The sequence below is a fragment of the Elgaria multicarinata genome, chromosome 4, assembly GCF_023053635.1.
Source record: "Elgaria multicarinata webbii isolate HBS135686 ecotype San Diego chromosome 4, rElgMul1.1.pri, whole genome shotgun sequence".
NCBI lineage: Eukaryota > Metazoa > Chordata > Lepidosauria > Squamata > Anguidae > Elgaria > Elgaria multicarinata.
Window position 1 is genome coordinate 5,520,388 of NC_086174.1, and position 17,028 is coordinate 5,537,415.

The following is a 17,028-nucleotide window of genomic DNA, read 5'->3' on the forward strand; positions in this document are numbered from 1 at the left end:
AGAAATACCCATCAAATACCTTGAGAGACATTTTTTGTGTACATTTATCTCAGCCACTTCTTCCACGGGAAGAAGCTAATTCGAAGCAAACGCATCCGGAGGACGAGGAGAAGGCCGGTTCAAGTGGGCAGGGCGGTCATGTGGGTGTGTACGAGCGGGCAAAGCGTCTGGTGTGCCCTCAAGAGGGGGCGCGGCTTTGTGCAACAGTAGGCAGCAAGTTGATTGTAACTCGCAAGGGAATTATCATCATCATCATCATCATCATCATTATTTTAAAATAGCAATAAATAACAAATAAATACCATAGCATGGGGTGGTGGTGGGGAAACAAACATTTGCTTTACAAACTGGTAGGGATCCTCTGGCCATGCGCAGACCGACCGTTGGATACTGGCTTTATAAATACAGTAAAACCAGAGGCTGTGCTAAAATAATAATTTTCTTGCTTCAGAGGATTCCAGAGGAGAGAAAAGCAGATTCTCCACTGCACTTTTTTTAAAAAACAAACAAACAAACAAACAAACAAACAAACAGAAAAATAAAACAAGCTAGACCACCATCATCAGCTAGACCAAGGATTAAAATAAAATAAAATAAAGGTTTTTAGGCATTTGTCTGGATTCGGCATCAGCCTCTCCTACCGGCGCAGGACAGGGCCAGGTCTTCCCATGAACGTCAACAAGAGTAGTTAAAAGACTGGAAGACGATACTCAAGAGAGGCACCGTTTCTGGTAGGCCGCTATCTGCCAGGTCATGTGACTTCCTGTACTTTCCCGTGGTTGAATGGCGGCACGCGGACGCCGACCTAGGCAGACGCCCCGGCAACCAACCCCCGAGGGACTGGAAAGGGACGCCGTCGGTCGGCTGCCCTTGAATTACCCGCTCATGGCTGGGGCTAGCGGCTGTGGGGTTTGGGGAGCGAGAGGAGGGAAGGAGGCTGAGGAACGCACGCGCGGAGGGGTCACCGTTTGCATCAGGAGCCTCCGTGTGGGGCTCCTTCATGACAAGGACTTAGCGTATTATCGGTGCCCAAAGCGGAGAACACGGAGCCCCAAACACCCGTGACGGATCCGCCGGTCTTGGCTATCTCGCCCAGGTGGGCCGGGCTGTGCGAAGTAAGGCCGTTCCCCCAAAGTGTCAGCTTCTCCAGGTAGTGTGGAGCCAGGCGGCCGCGCCTGAGCCAGCCGTCCGCTTTCAGGTAGCCCACGATTTCCTGTTCTCGGCGTTCTTCTGGCTCTTTTCGAGCCGCGGCGTGGATCCCCCCTCCGTTTTGGCCAAGGCGGTCAGAGAAGCAAGGTTGGAGGCCGAGCCGGAGAGGGTGCCGCTTCGCCGGTGCTCAGGCGCGGCTCCACCTTGGAGTCGCATCCCGGCGCTGCGGCGCCTCGTGGGCCCTGTGGCTCTTCTGACCCGGCTTGGCTTCACCAGGAGCCCGTAGCCTGGATTGCACTTGAAGTATTGCCGTCCGCCGATGGAACCGTCGTTCTTACCTTTGGGATAAGAGGAGAATTTTGGGGTTAAGGTTGCTTCAAGGAGCCATGAAAAGAAATGCGCCGAGGGTGCCGCCCAGTCGGATCTCGGTCAGGACCAGCTGGAGTCATTTTCCCGAGGCAGGAAATCCACATGGCCCAGCCTCCCTTGAGTGAACATGGGCATAATCCACCATGATGCTCTCCCATGCGAGGAGAACGCCCTGATGGATTGGGCCCCAGCGATCAGCTCGCTTGCCCACCGTGCTACCTGGTGCTCTCTCCTCGCTTCCAAGGGTGGTGATCCATAAGTGAGTCAAGCACTACCATGTCCCCGTTCCCACCCCTTTTGAAGCGAGTGTGGGGAAGATTAACACAGAGTGAGGCCGGAGCCCACAAGAACATCACCCTATAGCAATGACAGAGAATGCTGTGAACATCCAGAGCACTTCACAGCTATAATTTCTGCAAAGTTGTTAGGATTGCAAGGCGGGTCGTCCTCCTATTGCAGCTGGGAGGCTGAGCTTGAGAGAAGACCGGCTTGCTGGTGGCCACCGATTGACTTGGTGGCTGCGGTGGGATTGAAACCACAGCTTTTCCTCTGCCCCACCAGCTAACCGGCTCAGCACCCATCGAGTGGAAGCCTTGAAGCCACCACCTTGCAGGGAAGCGGACGCTTCTTTTCATGCTTTGTCTTAGTCTGTAGTTCCCAAAATTGGGGGGAGGCCTCTAGGCCATGGCTCTCTCTCCTCTGACTCAGAGCACACGTGCTGCCTGAGAGTGAGTCAGGACCAGGCTCTGTCCGGCCCAGGACTGTCACCTACTGTGGATCGACCACTGAACGAGGCACCTCGCTACAACCAGCCCAGTTCCCACGTGTCAGTCAGGCAAGGGGAACTGTGTTCCCAAATGCAAGCCGTCTACCGTCCACCCATCCACAGATCCACCCGTGGGAGGACCCACGTCTCTCCCCTCATTCAGCTCTGCCCGACCCACCGATTTCACTGGAGGGTGGGAAAACTTCAGGCCACGTTATACATCCACTAGCCTTCCTTCCCTGGTGCTCCAAAACATTAGGAACCAACTTGGGACCACCATACCTGACGGAACGGCTCTCCCGACATGAACTTACCCATACACTGCGCTCAACATCTAAGGTCCCCCTCTGGGTGCCTACTCTGAGGGAAGCTCAGAGGATGGCAACAAGGGAGAGGGCCTTTTCAGTGGTGGCCCCACAATTATGGAACGATCTCCCCGATGAGGCTCGCCTGGCGCCAACATTGTTATCTTTCCAGCGCCAGGTCAAGACTTTTCTCTTCTCCCAGGCGTTTAACAGCATACGCTGAGTTTTTTAACTGACCCAGAACAGTTGTTCTAAATGGATATTGTATCGAATCTGTTTTTATGTTTTTTATGTTTTAAAATTTTGTATATTGGTTTTTAAGGTTCAGTGTTTTAATCTTTATAAACTTTATAAACATAGAGTTAATCTTTATAAACATAGCCCAGGGAACTTCGGCTATGGGACGGTATATAAATGTAAATCATCATCATCAACATCATCACTCCCCTTTTGTCCCAAGGGCGACATCTCACTCCGTTTTCTGCATCCCAGAGATAAAAAAGAAACGGGGGGGTGCCCCCTTTTAACTGATACACATGGGTGTTTGAGCACATGGAACCCCCCATAGGTTTTTGTTAGCTACGTAAGATCATAAGAAGAGCGCAGACGCTGGATCAGACCGAGGGTCCAGCTAGCCCAGCACTCTGTTCACACAGTGGCGAAACAGCTGTTCACCAGGGGCCAACAAACCAGGACATGGTGCAACAGCACCCTCCCACCCATGTTCCCCAGCAACTGGTGCGCACAGGCTTACTACCTCGGATACTGGAGGTAGCACAGAGCCGTGCGGGCTAATCGCCATTCATAGCCTTCGCCTCCAGGAATTTATCCAACCCCCTTTTAAAGCCATCCAAATCGGTGGCCGTCACTACATCGATGCAGATCCAACTGGTGATACGGGTGGGTGTAACTGCCCAGAATCCTCTGAAGGACTCACTCGCCTTCTCCTGTGAAGCGCTTTCAGGGCTTGCGCCATTAACAGGGCGATTCCGCTTGACGGCTGCACGTGCAGCTGAGCGCTTGAATAAGGTTCGTAGCTTGGGGGTTCTTTTAGACCCATCATTGTCACTTGAGGCTCAGGTGACCTCTGTGGCACGGAGTGCCTTCTACAAACTCCGGTTGGTGGCCCAGCTACGCCCCTATCCAGACAGGGATAACCTGGCTTCAGTTGTCCATGCTCTGGTAACCTCCAAGTTAGATTACTGCAATGCGCTCTACGTAGGGCTGCCTTTGAAGATGGTTTCGAAGCTGCAGCTCGTGCAAAATGCAGCGGCCAGATTGATTTCGGGAACCAGAAGGTTCGACCATATAACACCTGCTCTGGTCCGCTTGCACTGGCTGCCTGTATGTTTCCAAGCCCAATTCAAGGTGCTGGTTTTGACCTATAAAGCCTTACACGGCTTGGGACCACAATACCTGATGGAACGCCTCTCCTGAAGCGAATATACCCGGTCACTACATTCAACATCTAAGGTCCTCCTCCGGGTGCCTACTCTGAGAGAGGCTCGGAGTGTGGCAACAAGGGACAGGGCCTTTTCGGCGGTGGCCCCCAGACTGTGGAATGATCTCCCTGATGAGGCTCGCCTGGCGCCAACGCTGCTATCTTTCCGGCGCCAGGTTAAGACTTTCCCCTTTGCCCAGGCAGATGGCGGCACATCTTAATCACCCACATGTTTTAGTTTTTTAAACGGTTTTTAATGCTTTATGTATGCTCTATGTTTTAGAAATTTTAAATTTTGTATACTCGTTTTAATCTTAATTTTAGAATTTCTGTAAACCGCCCAGAGAGCCCTGGCTATGGGGGCGGTATATAAGTGCAATAAATAAATAAATAAATAATCAAGTGGCTTTGGGGGAAACGGAGCTGTAAGGGGACCATCGGAGGGAAAGAGCGTCTCCCTGACAGTGGGGGGGCCAACGCAAGGCAGCCACCGTTACCCCATCACAACGCCAGCAGCGCTTTCCGACGCTTACCTGAGGGCAAATCCAACTCGACGCCGATCCAGGTTCCCTCCTGGAAGTCTGTTGGGCCCACGTATCTCACCGTCCCCGTTTTATTCGTACCGACGGTCACGTACTCGCCCTCCTTCAGCCACTCGGGGATCTCGTTGGCTTCTTCCGAGTCGGAGGCGGCGTCCGGTTTCTCCTCCGCGCCCGCCCCCGTGCCCTCGTGCTGCTTGCGCTTCTGCTCCTCCGAACCGCAGGGCCCTCCGGGCTCTCCCCCCAACATGTCAGAGAAGGACCTCAGTTCTGAAGTTCTTACTCTTTGGATTTTGAACGGTGAGCCGGGGACGCCGGGCTGAGAGGAGGCCTCGGGAAGAACCGGGGACCGGGAAGGCTCCTCGTCACGTAGAGGTGCTGGTTTCACGTGCCTGGCGACAGGACGCGGGCTCCCGGTTGGCAACGTCGCCGGCTGCTGGGCCAAGGGCACCTCTGTCTTGGAGAGGGAGGTAGAAGGGCAGCCTGGCACATCCGGAGCCAGAGAGGCAGGCCCGGGGTCCTCGCTCGGAGCCGTGGAAGAGACAACGGCCTTTGACCTGACGTGGCCGTCGCCGCTCACTTTCTCACTGTCCTTAGTTCTCATTGGATCCAGTTGAAGGCCAGGGGTAAGCGGATCCCCTCTCCCAAGGGGAGAGCAAGAGTCAGAAGCTAGAGCAGAACACGGTTTCACAGGAACCTCAGTAGCGGAGGCCGGCTGGGGCGCGTCGGCTGCTGTGGGCGTCTGGCTCCCGGCCTGGACAGGGGCGTCGTTCCCGGGCGCAAGTGCCTCAGAAAGGGTGGCCGTGGAAACGCTGTGAGAGAAGTAGCCGCTGGACGCTTCGCTCAGGGGGCTGGGCGGCCCCTCCTGGGAGTCCTGTGCCGTCACATCCGCGGTGGGCTGATGGGGAGGCACTTTGGGCGGCCTTTCGGGGCTCTTCTCTGACTCCGTGGTCTGCGCGGCCACCTCAAAGGGCCCTCTGCTCCCTTCCCCTTGGACGACCTGAAGCAGAAATGCATGTATGGTCAGGAGGCGCCAGAATGTCAAACCGCTTTCAGAAAACACTGCTTGGAGTAAGGGGCGCCCGTCCTCTCGCGCAGTCGCTTTCTCCAGCTGATCTCCACCTGCCAAACCTGGAGAGGTCGGCGGCATTTTGAGACTTTTGAGCAAGGAGCTGAGAGGTGGAGAAGAAAGGCGGGCAGGTAGGAATGGAACAGCGGCCCCTGCTGCACAAGAGAGGCCCGAAGACCCAGCCTTCTCCAACCTCATGCCCTACGGGCATTTTTAGACTGCAATTCCCATCAGCCACAGCCAGCATGGCCAGTGGTACACCCTTTCTGCACAAGGAGGCTGTACTTAGCCGAAACAGCTAGAAACCATTGACAGACCATCTTCCGTACATTTGCCCAATGTGCCTGAGTGGCTTGTTACTGGCTCTGCATTGCCCATCTTCACGACCTCAGGCATCCGGCCTTCTCCTCTCACAGCTATCCCTGCTGAGGGAAGCTGGGTTGACCCACCTCTTTTGCTCACCTGCTGGCAGGCAAAGAATCATAGAATAGTAGAGTTGGAAGGGGCCTCTAAGGCCATCAAGTCCAACCCCCTGCTCAATGCAGGAATCCACCTTAAAGCATCCCTGACAGATGGTTGTCCAGCTGCCTCTTGAAGGCCTCTAGTGTGGGAGAGCCCACAACCTCCCTAGGGAACTGATTCCATTGACGTACTGCTCTAACAGTCAGGAAGTTTTTCCTGATGTCCAGCTGGAATCTGGCTTCCTTTAACTTGAGCCCATTATTCTGTGTCCTGCACTCTGGGAGGATCAAGAAGAGATCTTGGCCCTCCTCTGTGTGACAACCTTTTAAGTATGAAGAGTGCTATCATGTCTCCCGTCAGCCTTCTCTTCTCCAGGCTAAACATGCCCAGTTCTTTCAGTCTCTCTTCATAGGGCTTTGTTTCCAGACCCCTGATCATCCTGGTTGCCCTCCTCTGAACATGCTCCATTTTGGTCCTTCTCTGTGAGCCCCTGCCAAAGGAAGTGAGGCTGGTGGCTACCAGGAGGAGGGCCTTCTCTGCTGTGGCTCCCCGACTGGGGAATGAGCTCCCTAAGGAGGTTCGCCTGGCACCTACGTTATACTCTTTTTTGCACCAGGTGAAGACCTTTTTATTTTCTCACTATTTTAACAGTTGAAGAATTTAGTTTTTAACTTTGCTCTTTAAAATCTGAATTTTAAATCTGTATTAATTTCTGCATTGCTGCTCGGTTTTATCCTGCTTGTGCTTTGATATTGCATTTAATACTATGCTTTTATACTGTTGTTCGTTTTAAATTTTAAATGGTTTTCATGGTTTTAATTTTTGTAAACTGCCCAGAGAGCTTCAGCTATTGGGCGGTATAGAAATGCAATAATTAAATAAATAAATCAAAGCTGGCCTGTTGTTGAAGGGTTTTTTAATGGGTTGGTGCTCTTAAGTTTTCTTTTACTGATGTGTTTCTATTCGTGCTTTTAAGGTATGTGTAAGACTTTGTTTTTAATCTGGGTTTTCTTGTTAGTGCCTTGTGCACCATTTTGGGGCAGAAAGGCAGGATATAAATCAACATCAATCAATCAATCAATGAATCAATGCCTATATTCCCACCACCACCACCACCTTATTCTAATTCATAGAGGATAGGTCTATTAATGGATGGTATTTTTTAGTCTATTTAAAATATTTCTAAGCCGCTTTCAATACAGAAGCCCTGTCCAAAGCAGTTTACAATAATAACATGTATTATAATTTAAAAAAGAAAAAAATGATAAAATAGCCAACATTCATAAAAATAATAAACCTGAAAACAGCAGCATAAAACATCTGGCCTAGACAGTAGCCTCGTGTGGCGCAGAGTGGTAAGCGGCAGTTACTGCAGCCGAAACTCTCCCCACGGCCTGAGTTCGATCCCAGCGGAAGCTGGTTCTCAGGCAGCCGGCTCAGGTCGACTCAGCCTTCCATCCTCCCAAGGTCGGTAAAATGAGTACCCAGCTAGCTGGGGGAAAGGTAATCACGGCCGGGGAAGGCAACGGCAAACCACCCCGCTATAAGGCCTGCCAAGGAAATGTCAGCGACAGCATTGAGTCAGCAATGACTCAAGTGCTTGCACGAGAGGTTCCTTTCCTTTCCTTCCCAGGAAGTACTAAAATGCGATGGCACATTTGCAGCTGCAACCCTGCACAGTCTGGTAAAAGAGAATCCAGGGAAGGCAGAGTAAAGAAGGAAGCCTTCAGGGCCCTTCCTAAACGCTTGCAATGATGGGGCTTAATGGAGTCCCTATGGCACTGCACTCCAGAGATAGGGGGGGGGGCACTACGGAAAGGCCCTGTTACATTAAACGGAACTTCCCTGTGGAAGGAGGCGTGCCCTCACCTTCACGGCCTCATTCTGGCCTTCCTGGGGACACCTGGCAGGGCGCGGTGGGAAGCTTGTGCACGCCTCCTTTTGCGCTCTCTACTCTGCACAAGCTCAGGAGTCTGCAGCTCCCTTCTCCTGCCCCTCAGCCTTCAGCCACGCCGACCTACCTCCGCCTGAACAGATGCCACATCAGCCTGCTCAAGCCACCTCCGCCTCCCCGCTCCAGTCCCTGCCCTGCTTCTTTTCCGGAAGTCGCAGAGCCCCACCTCCGCCTGCGACTCAACACCTTCCCCTGCGGGGTGGAGGGGCTCAAGGCTGCATGCGGGGATTGCAAGAGCACAACTGACATGCAAAGGCCTACGCGAGAACCTTGGGGCAGCAAATCCATCCCTCCTCCTTTGCCCAGAAGGCCACGTCCCTTTCCCACCAACCACCCCGAGTGCTTAGTGGTTTCGTGGCGTTTGCGCATCCTCAAACCTTAAATGCCTCTCCTAAGGGCGTCGTTCCTGCCAGGAAGACCGTTGTCGAGGAAATCAGAGATGGGTGGTCCGTTTACCTATGCCCGCAGGTATAGGAAAATATAGGCTTTGGCCTTTTCATTATAAATCATAAGATTCATGCTTTTAGTATAACTAAAATATATTAAGACTGCAACCGCTCCCACATCTAACTGTTGAACTGACACGTCGCAAGACTGTTTCGACGAAAGCAGTGGAGTGAGATATTTTTGGGAGCCAGCTAACTGCAAAAAGAAACAGGTGCAGATCCGGTTGCCTAAGTGATTGCAATACCCATCTATGTATTGTTTTCCTAGTCCTAGAATTATTTGCACTCTGTACACGCATAAATGCCTTGTGTATCGGTGGTTACTGCATTGCAAAACTGTATCGTGATTGGTAGGAAGGCTCTGCCGTTGTATCGAAGAGGAACTGACCCTATAAATGTGTTAGCTTTGCCTGCAGTAAGTGGGCAGTTCTTCAAGATCCTCTAAGGATTGCCACCTTGCAGCACTGCAGGGTGCTCGTAATAAATCTTTTCCAAGATAAGAGAAATTGTGTCTTAAGAGTCTTTGACCGTCACTCAGCGAACCAAAGGAGCCTGGCTTTTTGGGTTCCTCCACACCGTTCAGCTAACATGTGCTGGAACGGAGGGGTTTTGCCCTTTGACCTCAACCCACTGGATCATGGCCCCGGAGTGGAATTGGCCCCACGAGATGAAAGGCGTTCTTCACCCCCTTGCTTCATGACCATCAACGAAGGCAGATTTTCAGAGTCTGCAGCGATCCCGAGTTCGCATGGCGTCCGCTTAAGGCGGCAAGATTTAGCCAACAACCGCAGCAGCCCCACAAAATCTACGGACACCAAGGTGGGTCCTACAAGGTGACGAAAACACACACAAATGGGTTTATGGTTTCTTTTAATGCCACTGCATTAACAGGGCTCTGTGGGGGCAGTTTGGCAAATAGGCACACGCCCCCTGCTCCCCTCACCCTGGAAGGCCTGCAGGGATTAATATATAAATGCATACAGCAGAAGAAATATGCTGCCTATTATTTACTGAAAGATTATTTATATTACAGGAACGGGTATTTGCTGTTTGAAAAGGGCGATTTATGTGAAAGGGGGAAAGAGGCACGTTCCATAAGTCTCTCCCAGCTATTTGGCTTAATACCTAGGAGAGATAAATCATTGTTTCCGAGTCAAGTGGTATGCGGCACAGCTCCACGTTCCAAACATAGAACCATAGAATAGCAGAGTTGGAAGGGGCCTACAAGGCCATCAAGTCCAACCCCCTGCTCAATGCTGGAATCCACCCTACAGCATCCCTGACAGATGGTTGACCAGCTGCCTCTTGAAGGCCTCTAGTGTGGGAGAGCCAATTCCATAGTTCAGCTGTGTGCTGTGTGAAGACGTCCTTCCTTTTAGCTGTCCTGAATCCCCTGCCAACCAGAAAGGAGACGGGTGGTGGTGGAATGGGGTGCAAATAGGGTAAAGAATCCAAAATGGAAAGCGTGAATGTGGGGGAAGGAGAGCTCTGTGGGTCTGGCTTAGCACTAGTCTTGTAAAACCGGAGTGCCCAGGATTCAGATCCAAACCAATTGAATCTGCCACACCGAGAAGAAAAAACGTATTTCCATGAGAGTATGGAAATATTCTCCATTTAATTTTACAATGACAGTAGTTCATAGAATCATAGAATAGCAGAGTTGGAAGGGGCCTACAAGGCCATCAAGTCCAACCCCCTGCTCAATGCAGGAATCCACCCTAAAGCATCCCTGACAGAGGGTTGTCCAGCTGCCTCTTGGAGGCCTCTAGTGTGGGAGAGCCCACAACCTCCCTAGGGAACTGCTTCCATTGTCGTACTGCTCTAACAGTCAGGAAGTTTTTCCTGATGTCCAGCTGGAATCTGACTTCCTGTAACTTGAGCCCGTTAGTCCATGTCCTGCACTCTGGGAGGATGGAGAAGAGATCCATGATCCTTCTCTTCCAAATATATATATGTGTGTGTGTGTGTGTGTGTGTGTGTGTGTGTGTGTATATACACACTCCTGTACATACAAACACACACCAGTGGAGGCTGGTGGCAGTGAATCCTCTCCAGGTTTCAGTTAGAACCAGTCAGAACTCCAAAGGAGCTCTCCAAGGTGTTAGTGAGGGTGAATCCAGTCCTCTAAAGACCCCAGCCGGAGCCTCCGTATCGCTGGTGCCTCCCATCCAATAACAACAGCAAGCAGTATCAGAAGAAGCCGTTTACACCGCACTTCAGAGCATTCAAAGGGCCCACCTGCTTCGCTTTCGCAGCGCTGGCGTCAATGCTGGCCGACTGAACCATGATCCGTGGAACGGGCTGCAAGAAAAGAAAAGAAAGACGCCCCACGGCATTAATCCTCAGACGACAGACGCAAATGGCTCTCTCAGGACAGAAAGACGCCTGCAGAACCACGCCCACCCCCGCTCTTCATCTGGTCAGACCGAGACACAATATTATAGATCCACAAAACCCCTCTCTCAGTCACTGCATTCGCATGGTGGTTAAGTGTGTGCACGTGGATTGGTGGTCTTGCAAGCAGCGCAGGCAGCAGTTGGACAGCGCCTGTGACGCCACCATTACTCTTCATTGGCTTCCAATTCACCTCAGAATCCAATATAAACTTCTCCTGTTGACCTTCAAAGCTTTTCACGGTCTAGCTCCTTCCTATCTCTCCTCTCTCATCTCACACTATTGCCCCGCTCGTGCTCTTCGCTCCTCTGATGCCATGTTTCTCGCCTGCCCAAGGGTTTCTACTTCCCTTGCTCGGCTTCGTCCATTTTCTTCTGCTGCCCCTTACGCCTGGAACGCTCTTCCAGAACATTTGAGAACTACAAGTTCAACCGCAGCTTTTAAAGCTCAGCTAAAAACTTTTCTTTTTCCTAAAGCTTTTAAAACTTGATTTTGTTCTGACTTTATACTGTTAGTCTTACCCTACCCTGTGCCTGTTTACATTCTCCTCCCCCCCTTATTGCTTTACTATGATTTATTAGATTGTAAGCCTCTGCGGCAGGGTCTTGCGATTTACTGTTTTACTCTGTACAGCACCATGTACACTGATGGTGCTATATAAAATAATAATAATAATAATAATAATAATAATAATAATAATAATAATAATAATAATAATAATAATACAAGTGACACCACCTCCTCAGTAGCATCCTTTCCTCGCAGAACGTCCCCCCCTCCATGGAAGCTTCCCCAAATGTGGCAGGGGAGGTGGCGACAGAGGCCTTTGGGTGCCCCCGGCCCCTGCCCCCCTCCAAAGTTTCTGAGAGATGAACGCAGATGTGGCGTTACACCCCACAAGTCAGTTCCCTAATGAATGTCTATAATTTGTAAGTCTATTGTGTTTAGAATATTGACCTGAGTGGGGGGAGACTGAATATCTTAGGAGGGGAGAGGAGGATATATAAGGGAATGACTGAGGTGATAAGAGGGGGGTGTTTTTAAAGTACTTGGGTTCAAAGGGAGAATTAGAGGATCAGGGTAAAGAGGGTTGTCTTTTGAGTGTAGGGTGCAGATAGTCAGTTGGTGTCTATTAAACAATCCTGAGAATAAAGAAAGTTGAAGAGTGAAGGTGTGAGAGAATCATAGAATCATAGAATAACAGAGCTGGAAGGGGCCTACAAGGCCATCGAGTCCAACCCCCTGCTCAATGCAGGAATCCACCCTGAAGCATCCCTGACAGAGGGTTGTCCAGCTGCCTCTTGAATGCCTCTAGTGTGGGAGAGCCCACAACCTCCCTAGGTAGCTGATTCCATTGTCGTACTGCTCTAACAGTCAGGAAGTTTTTCCTGATGTCCAGCTGGAATCTGGCTTCCCTTAACTTGAGCCCGATATTCCGTGTCCTGCACTCTGGGAGGATCGAGAAGAGATCCTGGCCCTCCTCTGTGTGTTCTGGGCTCCACAATTCAAGAAGGGGTTCTGGACTCCACAATTCAAGAAGGACGCAGACAAGCTGGAGCGTGTTCAGAGGAGGGCAACCAGAATGATCAGGGGTCTGGAAACAAAGCCCTATGAAGAGAGAATGAAAGAACTGGACATGTTTAGCCTGGAGAAGAGAAGATTGAGGGGAGACATGAGAGCACTCTTCAAATACTTAAAAGGTTGTCACACAGAGGAGCGCCAGGATCTCTTCTTGATCCTCCCAGAGTGCAGGTCACGGAATAATGGACTCAAGTTAAAGGAAGCCAGATTCCAGCTGGACATCAGGAAAAACTTCCTGACTATTAGAGCAGTATGACAATGGAATCAGCTACCTAAGGAGGTTGTGGGCTCTCCCACCCTAGAGGCCTTCAAGAGGCAGCTGGACAAGCATCTGTCGGGGAGGCTTTAGTGTGGATTCCTGCATTGAGCAGGGGGTTGGACTTGATGGCCTTGTAGGCCCCTTCCAACTCTGCTATTCTATGATTCTATGATTCTATGACCACCTTGCAAGTCTTTGAAGAGTGCTCTCATGTCTCCCCTCCATCTTCTCTTCTCCAGGCTAAACATGCCCAGTTCTTTCAGTCTCTCTTCATAGGGCTTTGTTTCCAGACCCCTGATCATCCTGGTTGCCCTCCTTTGAACACGCTTGCTTGTTCATCCCTGGCCGATGGCTGGTTGGCCCCTGTGTGAACAGAGTGCGGGACTAGATGGACCCTCAGTCTGATCCAGCATAAGGGCTCTTCTTAGGTTCTCCTGTTCTTAGGTTCTTATCTGAGCATCTGAACGCCTGAAGCCTTTTTGGCTCTAATGAGAAACAGAACTATTTAGCTTCGAATCATTTCCTTTACAAATGCCCAAACCAGATGCCGCTTCTGAAAGGATGACAAATACCTTTAGCCTTTCCCTCCTTCCACCGCTACCTTTGCAAGCCCATGTGTGTGTCCGCGCGTTTGTGTGTGTTTTACGACGACGACGACAAAAGAAAGCAAAGAGAAAAGCCGCAATTATCAAAAGTGCCAATTAAATAACTTTGGTGTTGACAGTAAACAGATGGGTAACCGAAAACCCCATGCCGGGTGGGGCAAGGAGAGAAACAAACCTTGGATACAAGACAGGGCTGAAGCAAAATTGACAACACGCGGTTTGAAAAATGTCTGCGTTGGAGGAAACGCAGCTGTGGATGGGGGGGGGCAGAAATCCTCGGCCTCTCCCACGGCATATTGCAGTACAGATTTCACATGGAGAGACGTCCTTCTCTGGACCTCATCCAACTTTATAGACCCTTGACGTAACTTGCTATGAACGTGCAAAGCTGCCTTTTACTGATGCCCCAGCTTGGACACCGACACACCTAGGGGTGACCATATTACGCCAACTTCAAAATCACTCCACTGGCTGCCAATTAGTTTCTGGGCGAAGTATAAAGTGTTGGTTATCACCTTTAAAGCCCTACATGGTTTGGGTCCAGGCTACCTGCGGGATCGCCTTCTCCCGTACAATCTGCCCCACACACTCAGGTCATAGAATCATAGAATTGCAGAGTCGGAAGGGGCCTTGCTTGGCAGCTTCGGCAAGGACAACCCAGACCAGGAGAGGCGTCAAACTGAATCAAGTTTAAAAGGCAGGCGCTTCTTCGTCCACACCGTGCCCAGCATCAGTCCAAGAGAATTTGATTCCACCCGCCCCATTAAACGCGGCGCATAAACAGCTTAATCAGAAAGCCCTCTTTTCGGTACACAGGCAGATTCCAACGGAAGCCCACGCGCTACTTACGTAACGAATCCTATTATGCCAAATTAATTCAATCTGGCTAATTAGAGAGGAGGAAGTCCCTTCAATTATTTGATGTACCTTCTGAGAAACGCACTTGAATACGAGAGCAGATTTCATTAATTGCAGTTTCCTTATTCTACAGATTAGCAGCTGAACTTGCAACAGAAGGGGCAAAGGCAGCGGCCGCGTTAGCTGCTACCTTCGTCCGTTCCGCAGCTCAGGCAGCAAATGATGGCAAACCGAACAGAAAACTGGTGCCGGGTGGGTGGTGGGGAGACTCCTCGTAGAGTTACTCAGGAGCTACAGCAAGCCGCACGGGGCTCATGTTCCCCGTGTGCCTTGGGGCTACGGGATCACGACCAAAACAGTGTACCTCCGTATTTAAGCTGTTTTTTTTTTTTTTTTTTTTTTTTACATTTTTATACCGCCCAATAGCCGAAGCTCTCTGGGTGGTTCATAAAAATTAAAACCACAGTAAAACACCCAACAGGTTAAAACACAATTACGAAATACAGTATAAAAAGCGCAACCAGGATAAAACCACACAGCAAAGTTGATATAAGATTAAAATACAGAGTTAAAACAGTAAAATTTAAATTTAAGTTAAAATTAAGTGTTAAAATACTGAGTGAATAAAAAGGTCTTCAGCTGGCGACGAAAGCAGTACAGTGTAGGCGCCAGGCAGACCTCTCTGGGGAGCTCGTTCCACAACCGGGGTGCCACAGCGGAGAAAGCCCTCCTCCTAGTAGCCACCTGCCTCACTTCCTTTGGTTATCTATACCCAAATATAGGAGGGCATTTTCCCTAGCAGGGCTTAATGCCATGCCTTCTAGGGTAATGGAGGGCAGATTTGGGAAAGTTCCACTATCAGATAGACACTGCCCCTGTAACAACGAGGAGGTGGAATCTATCTCCCACGTATTATTCAACTGCAGCTTCTACCAGGAGGCAATAAAAGCCCTTATCCATCCTTTCACGCAACCATTACCTGGACAATCGTCCGTGACCCTTATGTCGGTCCTTTGACAGGGTCAAGCTAAGCATACCACCGAACAAGTTTGCACACCAGACTCCTGCATCGCATGTTCAGTGAAATGAGAGAAGCTGAATGGGATTGCCACGGTTTGACGTGAATATACCCGGTCACCACGTTCAACATCGAAGCTCCTCCTCTGGGTGCCTACTCCGAGAGAGGCTCTGAGTGTGGCAACGAGGGACAGGGCCTTTTCGGTGGTGGCCCCCAGACTATGGAACGATCTCCCTGACGAGGCTCTCCTGGCGCCAACGCTGCTATCTTTCCGGCGCCAGGTTAAGACCTTCCTCTTTGCCCAGGCATATGGCGGCACATCTTAATCACGCACATGTTTAGGTTTTTTAACGGTTTTTAATGCTTTATGTGTGTATGTTCTGTGTTTTAGAATTTTAAATTTTGTATACTCGTTTTAATCTTAATTTTAGAATTTCTGTAAACCGCCCAGAGAGCCCTGGCTATGGGAGCAGTATATAAATGCAATAAATAAATAAGTAAATAAATAATAGAATAGTGGTTTAAGCCCATTCAACTGATCTAATTATGAGTCTGATCTAAACCAGTATTTATAGCAGGAAGGAGAGAATGTGTAGCCCTAACAGAATCATAGAATAGTAGAGTTGGAAGGGGCCTAGAAGGACATTGAGTCCAACCCCCTGCTCAGTGCAGGAATCCACCCTAAAGCATCCCTGACAGAGGGTTGTCCTATCTGTTCTATTGTGATCTATTGTCAGATAGATCAGACTTATAATTAGATCAGTTGAATGGGCTTAAACCATTATTCTATGATGCTATGATTCTATAAATGTAGAGGACACGAAACCTGTGGGAATCCCATTCAGTTTCTGTCATTTCACTGAACATGGGATGCAAACAAGACTCTGGAGTGAAGGGACCATTCCTATTACTGCCAATCCCACACGATGGGACAGCTAAAATTAAAAAACACACAACAGTCCACTTTTCTATTCTGCGATCTTCCCAATCAATTAAGTCGTTGTTCCAATCAATTAACTAGATGCAACTATCAATTAATGCTTTCAGGCCTGCTGAATTCTTTACTGCCTCAGCAAGAAGTCAGCAAGACGGAGCACTTCTCCTTGGGTCAGAGGTCACTTTTTCTGGACCTCTCTCAACGCACTGCTGATTTAGAGTCTTCCAATATTTTTGACCAGAAAAGCTTCGGAACAGCATTTTTTCAACTTTCCAGCATCGGGGAACAATTTTCACTTCGATTCGTCCCCGAGGATCCCCCGAATATCTGCCATGGAACCCTTCACGTCCTAGGGTGCACATTCAGTTCACATTGGGGCTCGTCCCCACTTCACGCCTTTAAAAACAGCTCCCCAAGACCCAAGTATATCAGCAAGCGAGGTATTTTCCAGGGCAGCACGTCCACCATGACTGATCTTCCTACGGACGAGATCCTGGGTTCCCGAGGACACCGTCTGAAAATTAGGGATGTGCTCCGCTTCTCCTCGGACTGGAGAAGCAGGAGCGGATCGGGGAGCTTCGCCTCCCCTTAAGGCGGAGGCGAAGAGGATCGGGGGAGCCGCGGAGCGTTGCAGAACGGATCGAGGTGAAGGCGGATCCTTCGCCTCGATCCGGAGCTCCGCAAAAAAGGTAAGGGGGGTTTACTTGGCCCTGCCGCCGTCGCTGCCACCCATGTGGCAACGGCGGCAGAGCCAGGTAAGGGGGAGGGGGGCCTTACCTGCATCCGTCCACGGCTCCACGGCTGCTTCAACTGAGCCCGAGGACTCAAACAGGAAGACTAGCCTGGTCTTCCTGTTTGAGTCCTCGGCCTCAGTTG

At 50.3% G+C, this 17,028-nt stretch overlaps 1 protein-coding gene across 2 annotated transcripts in view; it reads right to left on the reverse strand.

The window, feature by feature from the left end:
• Nucleotides 1-509: 509 nt before the first annotated feature.
• KIF13B (kinesin family member 13B) overlaps nucleotides 510-17,028 on the reverse strand; it is a 227,945-nt gene continuing 211,426 nt past the window's right edge. For both annotated transcript variants that reach the window (XM_063123720.1, XM_063123719.1), the window contains 3 exons: nucleotides 10,739-10,801; nucleotides 4,564-5,569; nucleotides 510-1,487 (listed from right to left, as the gene is read on the reverse strand). In XM_063123720.1, the coding sequence (XP_062979790.1) occupies nucleotides 1,195-1,487; nucleotides 4,564-5,569; nucleotides 10,739-10,801 (1,362 nt within the window). In that variant the 3' untranslated portion in view covers nucleotides 510-1,194. The remainder of the gene's footprint in view (nucleotides 1,488-4,563; nucleotides 5,570-10,738; nucleotides 10,802-17,028) is intronic.